Raw genomic sequence first — 23,827 nt, 5'->3', positions numbered from 1 at the left:
TATGATGTTCAGTGTCTGTGGTCAATTATCTGAATGCTTAATATTGCCACTCCTTAGAATTATTAATTTTAACTTTTCCCAATATTATATCTCTATATATCAACAATTATGTACTTATAGCTATATATATATAAGTACATATAATGGTGGGGAACTTGCATGCAATGAGCTCAAAAAATAGAATACCATTTTATCTTTACTCTTGGGGAAAGACTAATAAATTTATATTTACAGAAAAAATAATTAACATTTAATAGAGTGAAAGTGGTTTAGATCGTAAAAAAACAGTAATCTAATAACAGTAGGTTCCCACTGAACTAAACGTTAACAGAGGAAGGCATAGTTATAACATCTTCCGTCATAGTATGTGTCACAATATCTTTATCATCCACCTTCTTTGAGCCAATTTACTTACTAACTACATTTTGTTCGCTTCTATCTTTCTGCTGGATCTCGGCGGCTAATTTTTGTATGCTTTTTGTCTAAGCACCACGCATTGAATGGATATTTTCCCAATTAGTCGTCTTTTTTAAACAGTTCGGCAATGTCACATACATATGAACAGAAAAACATTGAATCAAGGCGGGGTAAGGTTCACATTACTTATAGCTTTTTCTTTTTTTTTCTTTTTTATTGTGCGTGCATGTGAGCAAAATTTAATTTTGACGCTTCGCTACCAGTGCGTATCATCTCATCTAGAAAAAAAAAAATCTATTTGCATAGTGTAAAAATGGTTACTAAGAAAAGTTGGAAGTAAAAATTTTCTTAGTTTTGAGATGAGCTAAAAAATAAATTCATAAAAATTTTTGTAGTGTAAAGATACAATATCATACCATTATATTAAATTGTAGAATTACATTATATATATATGCATATATACGTATTCATATATTAGAAGCTGGGTACACTTTGGGTCATTCTTGAAGTATCCTAGGATTCACAAAGCACTGGAGAGTATTCAGTTGAAAATATTCACGTAGGCGCAAATGTCTTCATTAAGAGACCAATTAACTCAAGTTGCATCCTCCAATGCTACTGTCGCATTCGATAGGAAAAGAAGGCAAAAATTACATTCAACTTCGTTGATCTATAATCCAAAGACTGCAGCAACTCAAGATTATGATACAATTTTCGAATTGGCTACTAATGCTCTACAGGAATTAATAGAAATTGATCCAAATTTTGAAATTTTTGAAAAAACATTGTTTTCAGAATCTTCTATTTCAATCGATCGAAACGTTCAAACTAAAGAAGAAATTAAAGACTTAGAGCAATCAATCAATGGTTTCTTAATGTTAGCTTCTTCAAAATGGCATTTAACTCCTACTTTATATGCTACCGAATGGTTAGTTCGTCGTTTTCAAATTCATATTTTAAATGCGGAAATGTTTTTATTATCAACTTTAAATTATTACCAAACACCATCATTTAAGAGAATTTTAGATATCGTTAAATTGCCACCATTATTTCAACCATTGTCAGCATTTGTTAGATCAGAAAAAAATCCGACAAATATAACAATGATAAAATTATTTAATGATAATGATTTTATTAAATTATACACCAACTATTTGAATAAATGCATTAAACATAAATTCACATACACAAACCAATTGCTATTTACAACATGTTGGTTTATTAACGTTATTGCATTCAATTCCAATAATGAAGAAAAGTTAACTGAGTTAATTCCAATCCTTTTAGAAGCATCTGCAAAATTATTAGGATCAACTTCAAATGATTGTCAAATAGCTGCGCACACAATAATGGTAATCTTTGCTACTGCGTTGCCATTAAATAAGAATATTATCATCGCAGCAGTTGAAACAATCTTGGCTGGTTATAATGATAAATTAATTAAAAAATCAGTTCTAATTTCCATTTTCAAATTGTTCCAAACTTTAAGAGGTAATGACAATGTTTCTCAATTACCATCGAATATTTATACTTTGCTTAATAATAAAATTTCGTTAGTTGAATTAACTGAATTTATTTCAACCTCTGACATACCAACTAATGCCGACAAATTTATCACAAAGTACATCAGATCTGTTATAAGATACGATCATTCAAAATTAGATGATATCGTTAAATTATTAGAAAAAGTTGAGTTGGAAAATTTTGAAATGAGACATATCATTACTGATTTAATTCATTTATCTGAAATTATTGATGATAAAACAAAATTAATTGAATTGTTCTCATATTTTGTATCAAAAAATGAAACTCTAGTTATTAAGTGTTTGAACTCACTAAATATTGCTACTGAATTATTTGAAATCAGATTAACTACTTCTTTATTCACCGTTAAGGATAAAGAACAAGATAATACAGATGGATTAAATATTAAAAACATTGATTCGGAAAAGGTACTCGGTAAAGAAATTACAATTGAACCATTCAAAGAATTTTTAGAAAAACATTCAAATTTAATTTACACTAAAAGTTTATCGTTTTTGACTGAAAAATCAGAGATTTTTAATAAACTATTGTCCTTATTTATAGAATCAATCGGTAAAGGCTATTCTTCAGGTTTGTTTTTATCCAGTTTCTTATCTACAATTGAATCTAAAATTACATTTTTGTTAAGAGTCGTTATCTCACCAGCAGCTTTAACGACTGTTCGTATCATTGCTATTTCAAATATTTCTAAGTTATTAAGCAACATTGATAAGGATTCAAATTTATTCACTCTAGTGCCATGTTTAGTATGTGCTTTGAATGATGTCTCTAAGAATGTTAGACAAAATGTAAGAAAGCTATTGTTCCAAATTTCTAAGAGGCCTTCTACTAAACATTACTTCATGCTAAAAGAAATTTATGGGGAAAATAAAGAAGTTCCATTTTTAGATCCTCAAGATTGTTCTTCTTGGTTATCTAAATTTTTAGATGGTTACTTTGTCGACAACCTTGATTTCTCAAAGCTATTAGTTCCAAGGGCAAATGACAAAATTTTATCACTATTTTGGGCTAATCAAGCATTATTAATACCATTACCATATCCAAAATTAGTTTTATTAAGAAACTTAATGAATGTTTCCAAAACATCCTCATACTCCTATCTATTCGAAACATTCATCTCATCATACGTTGAATCAAGAGGTACATGGGAACAAGAATGTAAACTAAACAAAACAAATTTCATCGACTTCGAGACCGTTATCGTTAATCTAATATCAGAAAAAGAGAAAAATAATTTCATGATCGATTTTATGATTGAAGCATTAAATAGCAGTCACGAGGGTCTAGCTGAAATCACTTCTGACAGATTGATAAAACTATTCCCTACTTTCAAACCACCTGTTCAATTACACATCGTCCAAAGTATTGTGGACTCTATCAATTCTGATGATGTTTCATATGACACTGCTGCTACACTACAGGCCCTACCAATGAATGCGGATATATTTGTTAGTCTACTTGGCAATGTTAGAATTACTTCCGATGATGGTGTTTCTGACATTGCAAAAAGAAGAAGGAGACGCTCTTCCACTAATAAACCAGTATTTCAAAGAGATGATGTTTCTCTAATGGCTGAATTACATTTAAGAAAATTAACTATCTTGCTGGAGACTTTAGATAAATCTAAACCTGTAGGAACTGCCCAATTATTATCCACATTATTTACTGTATTATCTGATTTAGAAACATTAGGAGAAGATGGTGCTTTACCTGTTTTATATGCGCAAGAAACCCTGGCTTCTTGTATGACAAATACGATTGATTCATTAAAATCACAAAACTTTACCCAATTACCGAACACAAGAGCAGATTCAATTATTTCTGCAATCAGAAATTCTCAATCACCTCAGGTGCAAAACAAACTGTTACTTGTAATTGGTAGTTTGGCAACTTTAGCTCCAGAAACTGTTTTGCATTCAGTTATGCCTATCTTTACATTTATGGGTGTTCATGCTATTCGTCAAGACAATGAATTTACAGCCCAAGTTGTGGAGAAAACAATTCTAACCGTCATTCCTGCATTATTAGAGAGCAGTCAAAGTAATATCAACGAAGAAATCGAATTCTTATTAATGACTTTTGCTACTGCTTTAAACCACGTTCCAAAACATAGAAGAGTTAAATTATATTTTACTTTAGTCAAAACTTTGGGCGCATCCAATGCCATAGCTCCATTTATATTTTTGATTTCTCAACAATATTCTAACTGTATCAATACTTTCAAATTGGGCGATGCTAAGGGATTTGTTGAATTCACTAAATCATTTTTATCTTCATTTGACGTTGCTGATCAATTAAAGGGTGTCTGCCAATTTTTTGACATAGTAAAACTTCTAATTTCTGCCAACTCAAACGAAAAGACTGAAAACTCTATTTCTTCAAGAACTCTATTTTCAAATGGTATTTGCAATTATTCTGATCTTGAATTATTATCATTCTATAAGAATGCATTTACATTCGTTAATAAGATTGTTGAAGATTCAGACTCTGATTACTATGATTTCCAAAGCAGTTTAAAATTGAAACTTTATTCTGTATTGTTGGACGTTACATCAGACTCAACTATTTTGGAGAGTATTCAAGAAAATTTCGGGTCATTATTACAAACTGTTGTTTCTTTCATTAACGGAAGTAAATTACTAGTGAATAAAACCATTAAAGAATTTGAAGACTCCTCTTCTGAAAACGAAGTTGCCGATTATCAAACTGATATCAAAAATACTCTATTTTCTGTCATGAGCAATGTTCTAACCCTACTACCCATCAATTATTTTGTTAATTCTACCTTACCATTATTAAATTCCAGCACTTCTGCTGAGATAAGATATAACTTAACATCTGTCATTGGCAAAAAATTTGAATCTGAATCAAGTAAAGCTGTTGACTCTGTCAAAATTGTCATTGAAATGTTGGTCAATAGGGTAGAAACAGATAAATCGGATGCTATGATGCTTCAAGTTGACTTAAAAGTACTATCATCTTTGGCTGCTAAATTTGGTGAAAAATTAGAAGGCTCTACCATTACTAATTTATTATCTTTAGGAACTAATTTGTTACAAAGTGACAAATTCGAAGTTAAAATACCATCATTGAATTTGATAACTAACTGTATTCAAATTCTAGGTATTAAATCTTTGTCTTTCTATCCAAAGGTTGTTCCACAATCTTTGGTATTATTCAAAGAGTTACAAGAAGGTACAAATACATACTTAAGACCACAACTACAGTTATCCATATTGTTATTATTTACAGCCATGGTGAAACGTATTCCAAGTTTTATTACATCTAACCTTTATGACTTAATTGATATTATTTTATTCTCTAACGATGTTGAAGTTTCCTCTAGATTATCAGTTGTCACTTTAATGATTGAAAATATTGACCAAAAAGAAATTTTGAAAACATTGCACAAAATTTGGATTAAAAAACTGTCAAAATCGAGTAGTTCTATAAGCATATCTCTATTCTTAAGTGCTTTAGAATCAACTGTTGAATCTATAAGTAAGAAATCTGCTACTTCTCAATCACCAACATTCTTTAAGTTAATGCTAGCATTATTTGAATTTAGATCAATTTCTGAGTTTGATAATAATACTATAAGTAGAATTGAAGCATCTGTGCATCAAATTGCAAATAGTTATGTGTTAAAATTAAACGATAAAGTTTTCAGACCATTATTTGTCATTGTGGTTAAATGGGCTTTCGATGGTGAAGGTGTAACAAATAAAGAGATAAAAGAAGTGGAAAGATTGATTGCATTTTACAAGTTTTTTGGTAAGTTACAAGAAAATCTGAAGACTATTATCACTTCCTATTTTACTTATTTACTAGAACCAACAAACGAGTTACTAAAAAGATTTATTAGCCGCGATTTAACAGATGTAAATTTAAGACGTTTAATTTTAATCTCGTTAACATCTTCCTTTAAATATGACAAGGAAGATTATTGGAACTCAACTTCGAGATTTGAATTAATCAGTACCTCTTTGGTCAGTCAACTATCTAATATCGATAATGTCATTGGTAATTATCTGGTCAAAGCAATTGCTTCTTTAACTACTAATAATGGTAGAATTGACGAGCATAATAAGATCATGCATAACCTATTAGTCGAACATGTGAAATCTTCTACTAGATCTTCCGAAAAATTATGGACCATTAGAACGATGAAACTAATTTACAGTAAGGTTGGTGAACAATGGTTAATTTTACTACCTCAATTAGTCCCAACTATTGCTGAATTACTAGAAGATGAAAACGAAGAAGTTGAAAACGAAGTGAGAACTGGTCTTGTTAAAGTTGTTGAGAATGTTCTAGGTGAACCATTTGATAGATACTTAAGTTAAAACTAAATAATAGTATAGAATTTTTAAGCTATAATTGATTTTTGCCATTATTTTAAGGTAAAACTGCCATCTAATGCCGAAGTATTTATTCAGGTTCAAATATGAACCAATATTCCTGAATCGAGTAGTCTTATATGATGATGTAAACATGTCTACATCATCAGTTTATGCAATAAGTAAGTTTTGATTTTGCTTATTTGTACGTTGCATCGATTACCTTTCGGGCTTTAAATATTTTTTTTTTTCCAAATAAATAAAATTCAACAAACTTGAGAGGTAAAAATATTGAAATATAAATAAAACTACGAATCAACAAATTGATTAATTGTCAATCTACCAGGTGGAGTATGTATATAAGGTGTATCATAGTAACCACAATAGGTACCAGAAAGGATAGCTGATAATTTTTATCGAAGAATATTGCTACAATTCAATAAGAAGATGTCCGGCCTTCCAGTGACTATTCAAGATGTAAACACAAATTCGAATAACAATTCGCCTAAGGCGTATATACCATCTATGTTCTATAGATTAGTCAAGACACCTAAAAATTTAGATTTTGAAACTGCTATATATGAGATGATAAACTTGGTATTTAAACCAAGAAAGGCATTCAGGTCCTTTTATTATCAACGCCAGACTAAACAACAATGGGCCAGGGAAGACCCATCTTTTTTCATTTTACAAATAGCATTATTAACTGTTAGTTCAGTTGTATGGTCGATCGTGTATGGCCATTCATTTTTTGGGTTCCTAAAGATGATGATAAACATGATATTCATAGATTTCTTTTTATTCGGTTTTACAGTCGCTTCATTTTTTTGGCTGTTATTGAATAGACCAATGTTCAAATTCAGGTCTGCAATGCAGTCAAGGGTTGAATGGGCATACTGTTTTGATGTCCATAGTAATGCATTTTTAATAATATGGGTTACCTTATACTTTTTACAATTTTTATTGTTACCAATAATAAGATTACATAAATGGATTGGAATTTTTGTCGGTAACACACTTTATTGTTTCTCCTTTGCACACTATTTTATTTTAACATTTTACGGTTACAGTCAATTGGCATTCTTAAAAAACATAAATTTTATTTTATTCCCTTCTTTGGCCTTTGCAGTTATTTATCTGATAAGTTTATTGGGGTTCGATTTATCAAAAACTTTCAGCTTCTATCATTGATATCAAACATATTTTGAAATTCATTACTACAAAAAACAAACAAATAAAATAATGTAATACAAATAATGACCTAGGAAGTTAAAATAATAGTAACAATAAAATAGTATATTTTTTTGTCTGCCAACTTATCAATACTTTAATACTTGATGTTTTAAACACCAGATATACTATATAGAAGTTGGTATTTTGTAAGTATAATCACTGCTCTCAAAACATATTCAGTTTTATAGTCGTCCAACGAATCACATTCAATATATAATATAAACTTAGTATTTTAAAAGTATATTCTCATTTCTATCTTTAATATTAGTTTTTATAAGTATATAATGTCATTTTTTAATATATAATTCTAATCATATATATCAATAGGCGTCAAACGATCTGTATTGTAAAACCAATTTTTAGATTCAATCTCTTTGGCAAGCCATTCGGTTGGAAATATGACTAAATGTCCTTGTATTCTTTCCAGTAATCTCTTAGCAGTATATTTATCAAACATTCTATTATTAATACCATATAATAAACTTCCTGATAAATTCATTTTTAAAGCTTTGGCTCTTGCCTGCTGCTTATTTTTGGATACTGCCATTAAGTTGTTTTCGGTTGAGTGATTTATTGATTCAACACTATTGTCTGTATGGTATGTCTCCTCAAGTTTTACTAATTTTTCTTGATTCTCGTCAAATTCTGCAGCCATTCTTTGGTAGTCCTTATACTCACTCCATGATTGAACAGCATTATCTGGTTGACAGTGAAATACAAGTCTAAACAATAAAGTGTTTTTTAAAGCGACAGAAAACCACAAATCATCATAAAAATCATCAATTAATGGGTCATTGAAGGAATATGGATCAAGAAACTTAAATTGAAATAAACTCTTGTTCTTATTTTTAATATCCCCAAAACTAGGTGATATCTGAGATAGTAGTGAGTCTATTGCTTCATCATCTAGTTCCTGTTCCTCGAGGATGATGCTGTGCTTTCTGTGATTGGCAAGAGAATCTTCCGTGTCACCCACCTCTTCATCATGAACTTTACCAGGTGATGAACCATGCTTCTTCTTATATATAAGGTGTTGCAAATAAGAAACTCTTTTTAGCATATCCCATTTCTTTCTAGAACTAATTGAATCTGAAGTAATATAATCTTCTAAATCTGACTCATTCGGTAAATTGCACACCAATGGGTCCTCCTTGCCTTCGATAGATTTTGTGGAAAAGGAATCTGTTGACCATTTCTGTAATTGCTTAGAAACAGATTTTAAAAAGTCAGGAGTAACCTTCTTCCATCCATCAGCTCCTAATCCAGCAACTTCTTCATCATGTATTATATTATTTGTCAATCTAGGGTCTGTACTAATGTTCTTTTTATCTCTCAAACCGACGTTCTCTTCACCTGCTCTATAATTAAAGGAATGGTAATTATTTTTTTCATTATTATCATTGTAGAAAGATTTTTTTGGAAGTTTTTGTATCTTACCATGAAGTAAATCTTCTCTATCCATTAAAATTTCCTCCTGTTCTGTCTGTAGTTCTCCTTCAAGGGACTGTAACAGACCATAGTTCTTAAAGTCGTTAACATTATGGGTTGCAAGCCATTTCTGGGTTGCTGAGCGTCTAAATACCTCTCGATAACCTAATTCAATCATGGCTGAATCAATTTTATCTGTAACGTTCTTTTTTCTATCAACTACATGAAGTGTTTCACAATTCAATTCAGCTAGTAATTTTAGTCTTTGAAATTTCCTTTCGATAATGTCAATCAAATCAACATCACATCCTAAATGTTCTCTCATTAGTCTCTGCCTTAATTCTAATGCAAATTTGCCAGCCATGTAATGCTTGCCTCCCATTTTACTCTTTATTAAATCGGTATCTCTTATAAGTATAGCTACTTCACTATCTCTATTACCAGCTTGCGATCTTTCGTTAATATTAGCACTCCCGATTATACAACTTCTATCGTCAACAATCATCAACTTTGCATGCACATATAGTTGCTCTGTAATTAACTTTTTGTCATTGCCTATCGTGGACCATTTTCTTAAAGAAAAAAATTGAATGTATTGTGTTGGGTCAATATCTAATTTTTGTAAACGAGCCATAATAGAAGATTCACCACGGGATATACTTTGGTATTGACATTGTATAATTACGCGTAAACTCGAAGCTTCTGGTCGGTCTACAGGTGAATCAAACCCAGGCATCAATGGAATAATAATAAATGCCTTCCAGACCTTACCTTCACTACTTGCTCTAATTATCCTATCTATTATGGCATCACCGATTTTATTTTCAATCACAACACCATCCCAGCGAGAAGTCGTCACAAAAAATTGATTTTCAATATAAATATAATGTTCACTAGTTTCTATTAGCTTTAAATATGCATTTTGGATTGATTTTTCCGTTTCTTTTAGACCCAGTGACCAATTACCAGCGCTTCTCAATACTTGCGTTTCGCAGCTAGCACCGTTCTTTATCATATGAAAAAATGACGAATTAATCAACTCCTCCGGTTTAAAGTCAACTGGAGGGGTTAATAAAGGGGTAGGTCTACTTGGTCTTTTTTGTCTAATCAAATAATTCCACCGTTGTACAAAATGGCGGCCCATATCACGGGCAGATTCACCAACTGTAACCATCTGAACGTCATGCCAAGGCATTCTTGGAAGGCCTTCTCTATCATACATCGACTCGAATGGTTTATCCAATCCAAAGAAATCACATATACGAGCATTTGAATAATCTTTCCCAGGAAAAAATTGATCCTTAAGATCAGAAAAATTATCTGTTAATGCATGATCTGGAGTATCATAACGACCATAACATAAATCAATACCTCCCATAAATGCCACAGAATTATCAATAACTGTCATTTTTTCATGATGGGCCCAAAAATAAGTGTTCTGAATCCATTGATTTGGAGACCTAATGATATGGATATTGGGATGTAACCTTAACATGGAATGCTTTGTCCATAAACTATCAGTACCTACAATCCCACCGACATTTCTGTATACAACAATAAAGATTTTGACACCATTCTCTGCTCTCTCTTTCAAAATTCTATCTAACCTATACTTTTGATTACCACCAAGGGGCCGTCTCATATATAACTCTGGAGATAACCACCAATCATGAATATATATTACATCTTCTGCTTGCATTAATGCCTTACTTAATGACCAAAAGTAATCCCTGCCATCAACTAAAAATTTGCAATACGCATTTTTTCTAATAGGAGCAAAACTGCCAAATCTATTCCTGTTGGTCCAAACTGTAGATTTTGCCATGAAAAGAATAGACAACATCCATTGCTTTAGAACATGATCAGATGTTGTAATCAACTGTAGCTTTCTTTCACCATTTTCTAAGTTGATCATAAATTTTGTTGGTAGATTTGTAACATTGTTTGGATTCCAATACATATCCCTGGCATAACCAGGGTCCTTTGTACCAGATATACGGACTTTGAAGTTTGAATCTACGAGAAAAACATCTAGTGGTGTATTGGAATATAAATCTGCAACATACATAATATATGATTCTCTAACAAGAAACCATTTATTTGTATGTCTTTCTACCATATCTTTTAAACCCTTTGGCGAAAAATGGAATACCCTCCACCCTTGAGCTTTGGCAGTAGATCTTACAACCATATACCCTTCTTTCCCTTTATAACTATTTTCATAACTCAATAAGTTACTGATAGGTGAAAATTCATAAAATTGGAAAAGTCTATTAGCTTGAGGTCTTAGGGTTAAAATAACATTTAATAATCTTAAATATCTTTGTAGCCTAATATGCATTGGTAGATTAATATCATTTTTGGATTCATATGAATCATTTAAATGCTTTAAGTGAACTCTATCAGCAAGATGTATATTTATGGAGGGATTCGTTGATAATAATGATGCATTCTCATCAGTAACATTCTCATCAGAGTGGATATTGATATCTCTTGAACTCTTATTTTTTGAGCGATGTCTATGAAAGGTTTCCTTATCTGTTACCTTAGGAAATCTAGGCAAATGCATGTGCGCAGTTTTATCACTTCCGTAGTGTAACTTGTTGACTGTATCTTGATGAAATGAAATTAGTCGAAGTCTAGCATTAAATTGTGCTAGTTCTTTATACGATTTTATAATGGACCATTTCATTCTATTCTTACCAACCCCATATTCCAATTTTAATCTGAAGTATGTATTACCATATTCCCTGTCTTCATTTGAACTAAAGATAGACGATACAGATGAACTACTAGATATATTCGGTTGTATTTCTAAATTAGGTTGGTTTGCATTTGGTATGTTAGAATTATCAAGTTGAGATGTGATACTAAAAATATCCGACATAGCATTGTTATCTACAGGTTCGACTGACACACCCAACATTGCTAATAACAGAGGAGCACGCTTTCTATGGCGCTCGTCTCTCATAAATTGAGTACTTGCGAATAATGCTGCAGGTGTACCTGCGAGCATGGTATTGATGAGATCTGACGCCATCTGTCTCGTATAAAGATCACTATCTTCTTCAACTGCAATTGCTTGTTTTGTTATGCTTTTGTTTTCCATGAAATTATCAGTGGAAGGTCTAAGAGTCCTTGGTGTCGAAAAAGACTGAATTTTCTGAAACGTTTCGTGGACCCCAGGTATATTTCCTAAATTCAATTTTAGTTCACCTGCATTCGAAAGAAATGATCTTCTTCGCTCAGCTGGGTTTAGTTTGGCTCCATTTCCATCCAACTGCTTTTTCAAATTAAGAGATGAATTCTGATAAATTGACCCAACACTTTTACTACGATCCATCTTAGAATTCTTAACGGATTTCTTTGAACCGTTGCTCATAATTTTCCCCAGAGGATTGACGGTAGAATTGACTTTTTTTGAGTTCTTGCTAGCATTGAGCTTATCAGTCGTAGCTTGAGGATCCACCATAAGGTTTGCTTTCAGCACAGAATTAGGAATGCCTTGGAAGGTAACATTTTTCAACTCTGCCTCTGCATCCACAGACTCTGTATTGCTTAAATTTGGATAATCTTGAGTCATCGTTGCAGACTTATCACTATCCACATCGTTTGGGATCACAGAAGCTGCATTGTTATCTTCCCCTCCGTCAACATGATCAAAACCGTTACCTTTTTTATTTCGCTCTTGCAGTATTTTCTTCTTAGATAGTTTTAATTTAGTTATCGACATCCAATTTTGTTTGATTTATGATGCATTTATAATGTTGCTGATTATTATCTAACGTTTAACGTTCTGTTCGATAATTCTTGACTTATAATAATAATAAAAAAATCAAGTTAGGTAACCTATATACTACCCAATCTAACTGACTTGATTGAAAATATATTACAAACACAACCATTGCATACTTATGATATTTTTATTATTATTAACCGTTTAGCATTTTATATTTCTTAGCAAGTTTCGTTTTTGTAAATGGACTTTATTGCGGATACAATTCTGGATGAACAAAAACACCCCAGCTTGTAACATAGTGAACAATTTTGCCAGCAAATTATTATTCAATAACAATAGCATTGGTATAAACAAATGTGCATCACCCATGAATACACATCTGCTACCATAATGGTCAATTATACTGATAGTTTATTTTCATGCATTATTTTTTATATGATTTATATAGTTAGTTCTATTTTGATTTGGGATTAAACGAGAAACTCCATCCTTGCATATGTATTTAGTTCAGAAGCAAATGATTTTAGATAAGCGAAAGTTTGCTGAATAAAAATGGCGTTAGCACGGTCACTATAACTGGGACGGTGAAGTACCTTGTGAATCTCTTTAAAATGTCGACTTTTGCCATGTTCTTTTCGTTTTCGAAATTCTTGGCGATGGAATTAAGTAGCGGTTTACTAATTACATACATCCAGACGGATACGCATGTGACACCTGTCAGAATTTTGAAGAGTATATTTAATGGTGCATTAGAAGCACCGCCTGTGTGGAACACGTAATTGAACGCGTACCTATGAATGAACCAGTCCCCACATTCGATGCCACTGACAACGCCAATGAAGGCGACAGAGTCTTCGAAACACGGACATGGATCGATTGATTTTACGTGGTTGAAAAGCAAAGTGTTGGCAAACAGTATACTGAACACTGGGTACCATATGTTCTGTTTGCCGACGTCGAAATCCTTTAAAACATATTGCGCTACTCTCCTCCCCACGACACATACCACACCGCAGAAAGCACCTGTGAACAGGTCCAGGAGCCCGTGCATGCCGCAGTACACCCTGCCGGCGACTAAAGTGATATAGTAGCCGAAGATCGAGAGCGTGATCAGCAACCTCAGCTGCAAAGAGAGCGAGCTTGTGTTGTTCCAACAGTTGATTAAAAACAGGATACTGACACTTGTTGCATTGGCAGTGTGCGAGCTCGGTGCCCCGTACTCCCTCGTGGTATACTTAGAGAGCGTGATTCTCTTCAATGGCGGCGATATTGGTCTTGGCAGACACCAGTAGTCCTTAAGGAAGCCACTGATATAAATCGAGTATCCCAGCAAGTAAACGAGGTCCTTGACCAGCTCGTAGTGGCCCAACCACGGCGGCATGGGGATGCAAAGGACGTAGAAAGTGTGCGACCCCATCAACGAAGTGTACTTGAAGAAACTGTCCCTGCCGGGGGTTCTGAGTCTCTGCTGCCAGCTGAACAATTGAAGTGACTGTTTGTTTGTGTATGGTTTCAAGTACTGCCTCACCGCGTATCGGAAAGGCGACATTTTAGCTTTGAAATATTGGTTAGGCTGCGTGCCGGGGTCCATGAGAGCGTACTTTGGATCGTTGACGTTGATCGACATGGTCTTGCCCGAGAGAGCATCGAGGCCCACGGCCGAAGCCCTTCTACTAGTCTGCACCTCCAATTCCGACATCAGTAAATCCCTTGGTTGGTTCTATATGCAGCGCCAGAACAAGAGCGTCAAACACACCCTTGCCTTTATATACGCAATCATATTTATAACAATTGCGTGATCGAGTAAAGTTTAAACAGATGCTTTTTTCATCGAGAGAACATGAAAACAGACAGATAGACGCATCAAGAGAGGGCACGGGCTACTTTTGTTGACACATCGCTATCGTTCACCCCATCCGGGAAGACTCCCAGACCATGTGTCCTTCCCAAGAACATGCTTTCCGACAACCATAGGTCTTCACCGCCGCCATCTGTCTCTCTGTGCCTCTCGGTGTTCCGCACCATCGGCATCCTCATCCTGAGGCTCATCCTGAGGCTCATCCTGACTCGGAAAACTTTTCCAAAACGCTGTCTCTTCTCGGAAAAGGACAGTTCTGTGTCGTTGGGCAAGACAGCACGGGACCCTAAACGAGCGAGAAACCGCCCTTCGCGAACGGCTCCCGCGCGCGTTCGCGTCGTTTACGCCGCCACCGCCGCCTTTTCCGACGCGCGGTGCCGCGGGGCGCTGCCGGAAGAACCGTGAAAACAGACGCAAAACCACCGAAAAAGAAACGAAAATGCAGGCGTCCGCACAGCCCTCGGGGCAGTTGCCTCCTGCAACCCAATTGGATCGCTCTGTTAGTTCGGGCGCTGCATAAACCTTAATTTGTTTTTCGTGAGACCCTCCGTCGACTGTCGACGGACGGTTTGCGGACAGGTTCGCAATGCTGATGGACATATATATAGAGAGACGTTTACATATGGGAGACACGGTTTTATCTTCCAACGCTTCTTCGTACATGGCGATTCTGCTGGGACAAGGTGAAAAATCTTATTGTCCGTTCAAATCCCAGCCACCGCTTTGCTCGCAACATACTCATTTTACTTCACAACCGTCAGCAAACATATTCTCTCACTATGGAGCCTTGGAAAGTTTTAGTATACGTCTCCATCGTCTACGTCTACTACATTGTTAATTGATTGCTGTGCACATATGGATGTATATATCTGTAGATTGTATATATTGCTTTTAGTTTAATACATTACGTTACTTTTGCATCGTTGTTGTTATTTCTTGTTCAGCTGCAACCTACTGGATTACAAAAGCGCAGTGTAAGATGGCTACTTTGAACTTCACGCCTGTTTACAACGACGGAGAGGTCTTTTCTATCGCTGGCCAAGCCAGGAAGTTGACGACTAAGGAGGATATCCAGTTTATTTTGGACGATTTGTCATCGCTGGAAAAAGTCTCGAAACTGGATGTCTCTGGCAATACCATTGGCATCGAAGCCTCGCAAGCGCTTGCTCGCTTCATAAAGGAAAACGACCATGTCAAAGATAATCTTAAGGAAGTCAACTTTGCCGACCTCTACACTTCGAGGTTGGTCGACGAGGTTGTGGAGTCCTTGATTTCGTTGGTTCCGGTGTTTTTAGCATGTCCGCAGTTGGAAATCATCAATTTGTCCGATAATGCGTTTGGTTTGAGAACGATCGACCAACTGGAAGAACTGATCTCGAATGCAATCAATTTGAAACATTTGATTCTGAGCAATAACGGCATGGGCCCCTTAGCGGGTGAAAGAATCGGTAAGGCTCTATTCAACTTGGCTCAAAACAAAAAGAAAAACAACAAGTCATTATTGGAAACCTTTATCTGTGGCAGAAACAGATTGGAGAACGGTTCTGCCTTGTTTCTGGCAATTGGTTTGAAAAGCCATGCAAGCGATTTGAAAGTTGTTAAGTTATATCAAAATGGTATTAGACCAAAGGGTGTCGCCACTCTGATCCACTACGGTTTGAAATATAATGAAAATTTGGAAATCTTCGATTTGCAAGACAACACTTTCACTGCAACAGCGTCTACGATCTTAGCTCAAGTCCTACCAACCTGGAAACACTCGTTGGTAGAACTAAACTTGAACGACTGTTTGTTGAAGACCGAAGGTTCGCATAGTGTCTTTGAAGTTTTCCAAAACCATGTATTTGAAAAATTGACTACTTTAAAATTTGAATACAATGAAATGGGTCAATCTACTTTGGAAGATGTTTTCATTCCGATTTTACAAAAGGGTGAAAACCTGCCAAAATTAAAAATCTTGAAAATTAATGGTAACAGATTCGAAGAAGATTCAGAGCCATTAGATCTGTTGCAAGAATTCTTTGACGACGAGTTGGAATTAGATGACCTCGAAGAAGTGGATAGTGAAGAAGAGAGTGAAGACGAGGAAGCGGGCAACGAAGAGATTATGGAAGAGCACGATATTGCTGCATTGGAATCTGAACTATTAGCATTGGAAATTGAAGATTTGACCAAAGAATTGAAAGACACACATTTATAGAAGATGCAACTATTCTTATATATATATATGTATATATAATTTAATTGAGATTGATTCCATTTTCAATCGAGTCTATTAAAATATCCTTTTCTTTCCAAAGATTTTCCAGCCATTTTTCAAGAGATGTTTCCTTGGATGATAATATTGTGTTAATATCATGTTTACTGATATGGACAATGACTATAATTGGCGGGTTTTCCTTACTTGAGTTATCTCTACCGGGTCTCAACATTTGTAGTAATGATGGATTAATTTGGTCTAACTGATAACCTTTGTGAAGTTTTAATGAACCGTTCATATGATCATGTCCTTTCTCTGTATAATTTAATTTGTAGTAGACAATTGTTATGTTATATAGATTATCATTCAATATAATGGTTTTCATTTTCTTTTCATCGTTGCTAACTCCTCTCAAGTTTAAGGACTGATCGTTGGAATTCTCAGAGATGAATTTGTTTTTCAATAGAAAATCAATCCCAAGATTTAATCCTTGTGTGGAAACACTTTGGGGGTTATTATTTCTAGTGCAGTTATTCCTCAAGTGTGATTTACTCACATTGCCTATAATATTTACCAACTTTTCATTAAGCTTATTTTTCCCGTTTTCAAATATATTAGTACATTTTTGTCTCTTGACATTCTTAAGGTTGGCAAAGACATCAATAATATTCACAAATGTCTTAAATCGTGGATATAACACATTATAAAATTTAGTAGTATATGAATACTCTTGATTGATTTTTCTTTGAACTAAAGCAAGTTCTGTACTCATGATATTAACCTCAGGAAAAATAACAAAAGTTTGATTGCCATTTTGTAAAATATTCTCTTTTAATACAATGGGTGATATGCCAACATTTTCATCATGGTAGAAAATATTTATAAAAAATTTAACGAAGGGAAAGTTTGATATAGATCCCCAGCAAATGAAATTTGTCTTGTGATACTCAAGTCTTTCAATGTTTCGAAAGTTCTTAAATATGTCGTACTTAGTCAATTTATTTGTACTATTTTCTTGTAACAAATAATTTATTAAAAAATAATCAACAAGTGACCTATGATTTGCCACCAACAGACTTGTCATCTGTTGATTGTTTTCCTCCAGTTGAAGTGTATCACTTTGGCCAGTAATAAAAATTCTTACGTTATTATTATTTTTAAAGGTCATGTCTACTACATGATATTGGTATAATAATTGCAACATTATTATCAAATTATTTAAAAATGGTATTAATTTACTCCTCAATTTACCTAATAAAGACGGAAGCAATGTAATACAACTGGATCCCAAAATTGGTATACTTCTCCATATTGAATTATTAATTCTTATACCTCTCTCGTACACTCTTCCCTCAGTAAGCCAAATGAGACACTGTCGGAAACCCAATAAAATTGTCTGCAATACAATATATTTAAATATGATGATTATTCGGCACCCAACCGTAATCCAATCTTTCAAAGTCCATTCTTTAAATTGGTCTCTGGGCCCAATTACATTTGTTTCGATTGAATCTGCTAATGTCATACTGATATCATACACATCTGACTTCGATTATTTTCACGTTTAACAAAACAAAAGAGGAGAAAGCAAATAAATAACAAAATTTTTGTTGTATTTAACAAAGTGAAAGTATTGTTATAATTTGTGTCACTTTTCATTTAAAACTGTTATCTACCTATAATTTTCAACATGAATATGTGTCAGAAATTCGCTTACTTTCATATTCGCTGCCAAGATGAATACTAGATATAAAAAATTCTTTAGAATCACTGTTGTTCAAAATTTTTTCCATTTAAAGTGAGCCATATTATGATGGTAAATAGAAGAAAGTAACTGTAGAATATACTACCATTGCACGTTTGCATTTACAATGTTAGCAAGGAGATTCATGAAGAACAGTCTTGGACGAGTCAAGAGTTATGAAATCGCAAAAAAAAGCATTAACATGAAACCAAGGTTCATTTCATTTAATTCAAATATTGACAAATTCAAAATAAAACCAACCCCACCAGGCGGTGTAATTGGCGATGTTAATCAGGCATATAAGCCACCAGAAGCAGATTACTTTCATGGATCGTACCATTGGCTTTATGAAAGAAGTATAGCAGTTGCTTTGCTTCCTTTATCCATATACTCTATATTTACTGCAGTTACTGGGGGAGTCGCGTATCCGATGATAGATGTTACCACTGGCCTCTCTGCATTGTTTTATTTACAGTACGAATATTTAAGTTGTATCACAGATTATATACCAAAAAGGAAGTTTCAACTATGGCATAATATTGCAAAATCATTGTTATACTCTGGTTCTGCAGTAGCTGCATATGGTTTATATGATATTCATACAAATAATAACGGATTTACTAACTTGATAAAAAAGACATTTGTGGATGACGAATCGAATTTATATATATTTGGAAGATATTGACATTACTCTCATGATACCTGTACATATATTATTTAAATGAAAAAACAATGGATATAATAAATTCTAAACTCACCCTTTAATGAAGATAAAAAACATATATACGTATATATAAAACAGCGCTAGATATATGACTACAGCTGCACGATAGCTATATATCAATTGATCTTCAAATACAAAGTTAACCTTATAAAGTTTAAGTAAAATTGAAAAAAAATAATGGATATCATTTATAGGAAGAACTAAAAAGGAAAATGGTATGTATATAATCATTAAGAAGTGGACGCAATATCTATGAGACGTAAATATCTGTAGTGTTGTTATATAGTGAGGATCCTTTTTAGTTAACAACGGTTCCATTTTGATAAGAAACGTAACCGGATAAGACGGAAACAGTACCTGAAACAGAAGCTACGAATGAAGATGTACCAATGAAAGACTCAGTAACATCTTCATAAACGGAAGATGAAGTTGGAATGTAAGATTCAGTTTCGTAGGAGGATTCAGTTTCGTAATAAGATTGTGAAGAAAGGTCTTCTGGGACGTAAACAACATATTCTCTAATGATCCATGGAGCGAATAAAACACCAACGAAACCCCAACTGACTTCAACCTTGTGAGAAGTGGTAGTGTAATCTCTGTCCCAAGTGGTTGTGGTAGTAGCAGCAAAATAATCAGAGTGAGTAGCAACAATGTAAACAGTGGTTTCAGTACTGCTGCTGTCAGCACCAACACCAGTAACGTATTGGGTGGAAATAACAGTAGGAATGAAGTTGTTACCAGCGACTAACGAAATAGATCTTTGGTGGTAAGTTGGTAGAGCGACAGAGTAAGTAGTGATGGTAGTTTGTTCACCATCAGTACCAGTAACAGTGTTAGTGGTAGTACCGTAAGTGACTTCACCAGAAGTTTGAGTACCTTGGCTTAAAACGGTAGTCTTTTCCCAGTGCATTGGAGTTTGGACTAAGAATAGAGTAACAGTAGTAGCTTCTTTGTCAGTACCAGTAATAGTAGAAACACCTGTAGAGTAAGTGCTAGTAGAGTTACCAAAGTAACCTTGAGTAGAGTACTCAGTGGAAACACGAGATGGAGTGTGGACAAAGTAGTAAGAAGTAGACCATAAACCAAAAATCAAGTTTTGGAAACCCCATTCAATGTCGACACTAGTGGAGAAAACACTAGTTTCAGTACCGTTATATGGAACGTTAGAATAAATACCAGAGGCTCTTGGAGTTTCGACGTGGAAAATAGTTTCTTCTGTGGCCTTGCCATCTGTACCAGTAATGGTGGAATACTCGGTGGAGATAGTAGTAACGGAAGCACTACCTTCAATGAAAGAAGTAGTTTGGTGATAAGTGGTTGGGATAGCCACACCGTATACAGTTTCAGTTGTGATAACACCGTTAGTACCGTTAACAACAGTGACATCAGTTGTGAAAGTGACAGTTGCGTCGGTTTGAGTACCTTGAGTGAAACTGGTGGAGGTAGCGTAGTGATGAACTGGAGCAACAAAGTAGTAAGTAACAGTAGTGGCTTGACTGTCAGCACCAATAACAGTAGACACGACAGAGGAAACAGTAGCCCGTTCAGTAGCAACTTCAGTACCCAAAGTAACAGTTTTAATGGAGTTACGGATTGGAGTGTTAACTAAGTAAGTGGTAGTTTCCCAAGCACCAAATAGTAAACCCTTGAAGCCGAAGTTTATGTTGACAATGGTGGAATAGAAAACGGTAGAGTTACCAGTGTAAGCAGCATAGGAAGTGATACCTTCATCTCTTGGAGTATAAACATAGAAAACGGTGTTAGCAGTGGAGCTACCATCAGTACCGACAGTGGTTTGAATGTCAGTAGCGTAAGTGGTAACGAATGTACCTGGCCAGTAATCAAAGGTAGTAGATTTTTGGAAGTGAGTTGGAATAGCGACACCGTATACAGTTTCAGTGGTGGCAATGCCGTTAGTACCGTTAACAACACTGACATCGGTTGTGAAAGTGACAGTTGCATCGGTTTGAGTACCTTGAGTGAAACTGGTGGAGGTAGCGTAGTGATGAACTGGAGCAACAAAGTAGTAAGTAACAGTAGTGGCTTGACTGTCAGCACCAATAACAGTAGACACGACAGAGGAAACAGTAGCCCGTTCAGTAGCAACTTCAGTACCCAAAGTAACAGTCTCAATGGAGTTACGGATTGGAGTGTTAACTAAGTAAGTGGTAGTTTCCCAAGCACCAAATAGTAAACCCTTGAAGCCGAAGTTTATGTTGACAATGGTGGAGTAGAAAACGGTAGAATTACCAGTGTAAGCAGCATAGGAAGTGACACCAGATGGTCTTGGGGTCAAAATGTCAAAAACGGTGCTAGTGACTTTTAAACCGTAAGAGTCGGTAGCGACGAAAGCAGAAGTAGATGTAGAAGTAACAGAACCATCCCATTCGTTGGTAGTGTAACTCTTTAAAGCATCAGTTGGTAAAGCGACGTTGTATAAAGTAACAATGGTTTCGACATTAGAAACAGTTGCAGTAGATGTAGTGACAGCGGTTTGAGCGACAGAACCAGAGAAAGTGCCGTAACTGTAAGAAGTAGTAGCGGAAGCTCTAACTGGAGTGCTGATGTAGTAAGCAGTGTATATAGTGAAAGCACCATTGGCACCTTGAGTTTGGTATTGGCTGGTGCTGTAGGTTACAACGCTAGAATCCTTAGCATTGGTATAGACAGCAGAATTGTAAATAGTAGATTGAACAGCTGGAACGTAAACATCGTAAATTGTAGTGGTAGTTTTGAATAGACCTAAGAAACCATTTTCAACAGATATTTCAGTGGAGTAAGTAGTAGTGTAAGTGTTGGTCCATGCAGACTCACGAGTGCTTAAAACCTTGGTAGCACTAATTAAAGTGGCTTGCACTAATAAAAATAAAGAAGCAAATTTCAACATTTTATTGTATTATTAACAGAAACAATTGTGTTAAGTTGCCTTGCTCTGTTTTCTATATATAAGACAGAAAATAATGACATCTATGGATAATATTTTAAGATGAGAACTTTTTCTTTAATGATAAGAATAAAACTGATGGTCTTTATATATAAAAATTTTATTGGAAAGAATAAAAGATTTTTGGGAGGTTTAAAATTCTCCAATTGGACGTTGTAATTATTAATTGAAATTGGTAGAATTAAACTTCATGTAATAATAAGGCTAGCCATAAATCGAATTCGTTATTTACTTCTACTTCCGACTTCTATAGTTATTTCATGCAATTAATTACTTATTTATTGCTACTCGCATACGGCATCATAAGAACTATTAGTAGTTTTCTTCTTGTTTCCTTATTAAAGACATTGTGGGTCGTTAATACGCATGGATATACTTTCAATGAATTCATCTGAAGTATGTATGAAATAGATATATGTAATAAATATTCTGTAGAGAATACAACAATGTATTTCTTGGCTTCCGCCGGATCTCGATTGTATCAAATCAAGTGAGAGAGAGAAAAATATTTCACATGAATTGGAAAAGCACTCCAATTGGGTAAAACCAATCGACGTTTGCCCAAAATTCCTAGATTGAGATTTCACATTTCGATATTAGCGTCTAAGACAAGTCTTCAAAGTTGGACGCTTTTCCTAATTAGATTATAAACAAGATTTCGAAAGACAAGAACTGAATAATGCCCAAATTCGGACAAATTTAAGAAGCAAGAAATACGGAATTTACCGGAAAAACACAAAATGAAAAAAAGAAAAAAAACAGAAAACGGAGAGAGTTTCGCAGGAAAGGAAAGCACAGATGATGTATATGGTATTTAATTTATTGCCCACAGGGTATTGCGAACGATCTCAGGAAGGTAATACAAAGCAACTATAGGAATCCAGACTCGATCCCTCCCAAAAAAAAAAGCCCTTCCCGCACGCTCTCGAAGAAAAGACCTCACCATATTAACGTCACCGTTATACCATCACATTTCTTCCGATAGTGGGAAACTCTTTTAGCAGATGTCTGTTTGCAGTCACAGCTGCCACGAGTGCCCGTATTTCGAACATCAATTGTTATTTTACGTTGTTTCTGCGAAATCTCTGTGTACAAGAACGGCATGCTCAGAAAAACATACTAAGACAAGCGAACCAAAACAAGGCTCCCTTTTTCGAGGAATATCCCTCTGCAACATAACGGCAAGCAATAAACTCTTTCCAGCTGTAGATATATATTGTCCTCCAATATGTACAGTGTACAAGTAATTTAGACCAGTTCGTATTCACAGTGGAGTGGATGCACTCCCCAAGAACACGGGCATTACCCGATTGGAGAGGAAAATATGCGGTTAGCACTATTTATTGTTGTGTATATCCCGTGGAGAAAGAAACAGAAAATATTTTCACAACTTAACAATCAGGGAAAGTGAAGGGTAAGCAAAGGGAAAGCGTATTGAAATATATAAAGTTCGTAGCAGTAAACTTCCCGTAATGATAGTTTCCCGAAAAAAGGAATTAGAAAATTGATTTTAACCTAATACGGCAAGAACAACTTACAGGAAAACAAAGCAAATTGTTTTTTATACGTGTTTTTGTTTCCGCGGCTAAGAAGGAAGTTCTCAATTCGGTTCTAACACAGAAAATCGCTGACAAGCCGCGATGCCGTATTAACAT

At 34.7% G+C, this 23,827-nt stretch overlaps 9 protein-coding genes across 9 annotated transcripts; 4 read left to right on the top strand and 5 right to left on the bottom strand.

The window, feature by feature from the left end:
- Window positions 1–986: 986 nt before the first annotated feature.
- UTP10 (snoRNA-binding rRNA-processing protein UTP10) lies at window positions 987–6,308 on the top strand (the record flags this gene model as incomplete). Its single annotated transcript, XM_003686973.1, has 1 exon — window positions 987–6,308. The coding sequence occupies one exon, from the start codon at window positions 987–989 to the stop codon at window positions 6,306–6,308; it is 5,322 nt and encodes a 1,773-aa protein (XP_003687021.1).
- Window positions 6,309–6,749: 441 nt separating this feature from the next.
- Window positions 6,750–7,493, top strand: GMH1 (Gmh1p; the record flags this gene model as incomplete). Its single annotated transcript, XM_003686972.1, has 1 exon — window positions 6,750–7,493. One exon carries the CDS (start codon window positions 6,750–6,752, stop codon window positions 7,491–7,493), a length of 744 nt encoding a protein of 247 aa, XP_003687020.1.
- A 349-nt stretch (window positions 7,494–7,842) lies between these two features.
- SPO14 (phospholipase D) lies at window positions 7,843–12,696 on the bottom strand (the record flags this gene model as incomplete). Its single annotated transcript, XM_003686971.1, has 1 exon — window positions 7,843–12,696. One exon carries the CDS (start codon window positions 12,694–12,696, stop codon window positions 7,843–7,845), a length of 4,854 nt encoding a protein of 1,617 aa, XP_003687019.1.
- Window positions 12,697–13,225: 529 nt separating this feature from the next.
- TPHA0I00780 (phosphatase PAP2 family protein) lies at window positions 13,226–14,401 on the bottom strand (the record flags this gene model as incomplete). The annotated part of the gene is made up of 1 exon (XM_003686970.1): window positions 13,226–14,401. One exon carries the CDS (start codon window positions 14,399–14,401, stop codon window positions 13,226–13,228), a length of 1,176 nt encoding a protein of 391 aa, XP_003687018.1.
- A 279-nt stretch (window positions 14,402–14,680) lies between these two features.
- TPHA0I00770 (uncharacterized protein) lies at window positions 14,681–15,223 on the bottom strand (the record flags this gene model as incomplete). Its single annotated transcript, XM_003686969.1, has 1 exon — window positions 14,681–15,223. One exon carries the CDS (start codon window positions 15,221–15,223, stop codon window positions 14,681–14,683), a length of 543 nt encoding a protein of 180 aa, XP_003687017.1.
- A 316-nt stretch (window positions 15,224–15,539) lies between these two features.
- RNA1 (GTPase-activating protein RNA1) lies at window positions 15,540–16,760 on the top strand (the record flags this gene model as incomplete). Its single annotated transcript, XM_003686968.1, has 1 exon — window positions 15,540–16,760. One exon carries the CDS (start codon window positions 15,540–15,542, stop codon window positions 16,758–16,760), a length of 1,221 nt encoding a protein of 406 aa, XP_003687016.1.
- Window positions 16,761–16,800: 40 nt separating this feature from the next.
- On the bottom strand, window positions 16,801–18,285 carry MUM3 (Mum3p; the record flags this gene model as incomplete). The annotated part of the gene is made up of 1 exon (XM_003686967.1): window positions 16,801–18,285. The coding sequence occupies one exon, from the start codon at window positions 18,283–18,285 to the stop codon at window positions 16,801–16,803; it is 1,485 nt and encodes a 494-aa protein (XP_003687015.1).
- A 346-nt stretch (window positions 18,286–18,631) lies between these two features.
- TIM18 (Tim18p) lies at window positions 18,632–19,189 on the top strand (the record flags this gene model as incomplete). The annotated part of the gene is made up of 1 exon (XM_003686966.1): window positions 18,632–19,189. One exon carries the CDS (start codon window positions 18,632–18,634, stop codon window positions 19,187–19,189), a length of 558 nt encoding a protein of 185 aa, XP_003687014.1.
- Window positions 19,190–19,526: 337 nt separating this feature from the next.
- Window positions 19,527–22,115, bottom strand: TPHA0I00730 (uncharacterized protein; the record flags this gene model as incomplete). Its single annotated transcript, XM_003686965.1, has 1 exon — window positions 19,527–22,115. One exon carries the CDS (start codon window positions 22,113–22,115, stop codon window positions 19,527–19,529), a length of 2,589 nt encoding a protein of 862 aa, XP_003687013.1.
- Between the last annotated feature and the right edge of the window lie 1,712 nt (window positions 22,116–23,827).

The sequence above is a fragment of the Tetrapisispora phaffii genome, chromosome 9 (assembly GCF_000236905.1).
Source record: "Tetrapisispora phaffii CBS 4417 chromosome 9, complete genome".
NCBI lineage: Eukaryota > Fungi > Ascomycota > Saccharomycetes > Saccharomycetales > Saccharomycetaceae > Tetrapisispora > Tetrapisispora phaffii.
Note: the sequence above shows the minus strand (reverse complement) of the source record. Positions and strands in the feature narration are given on the sequence as shown.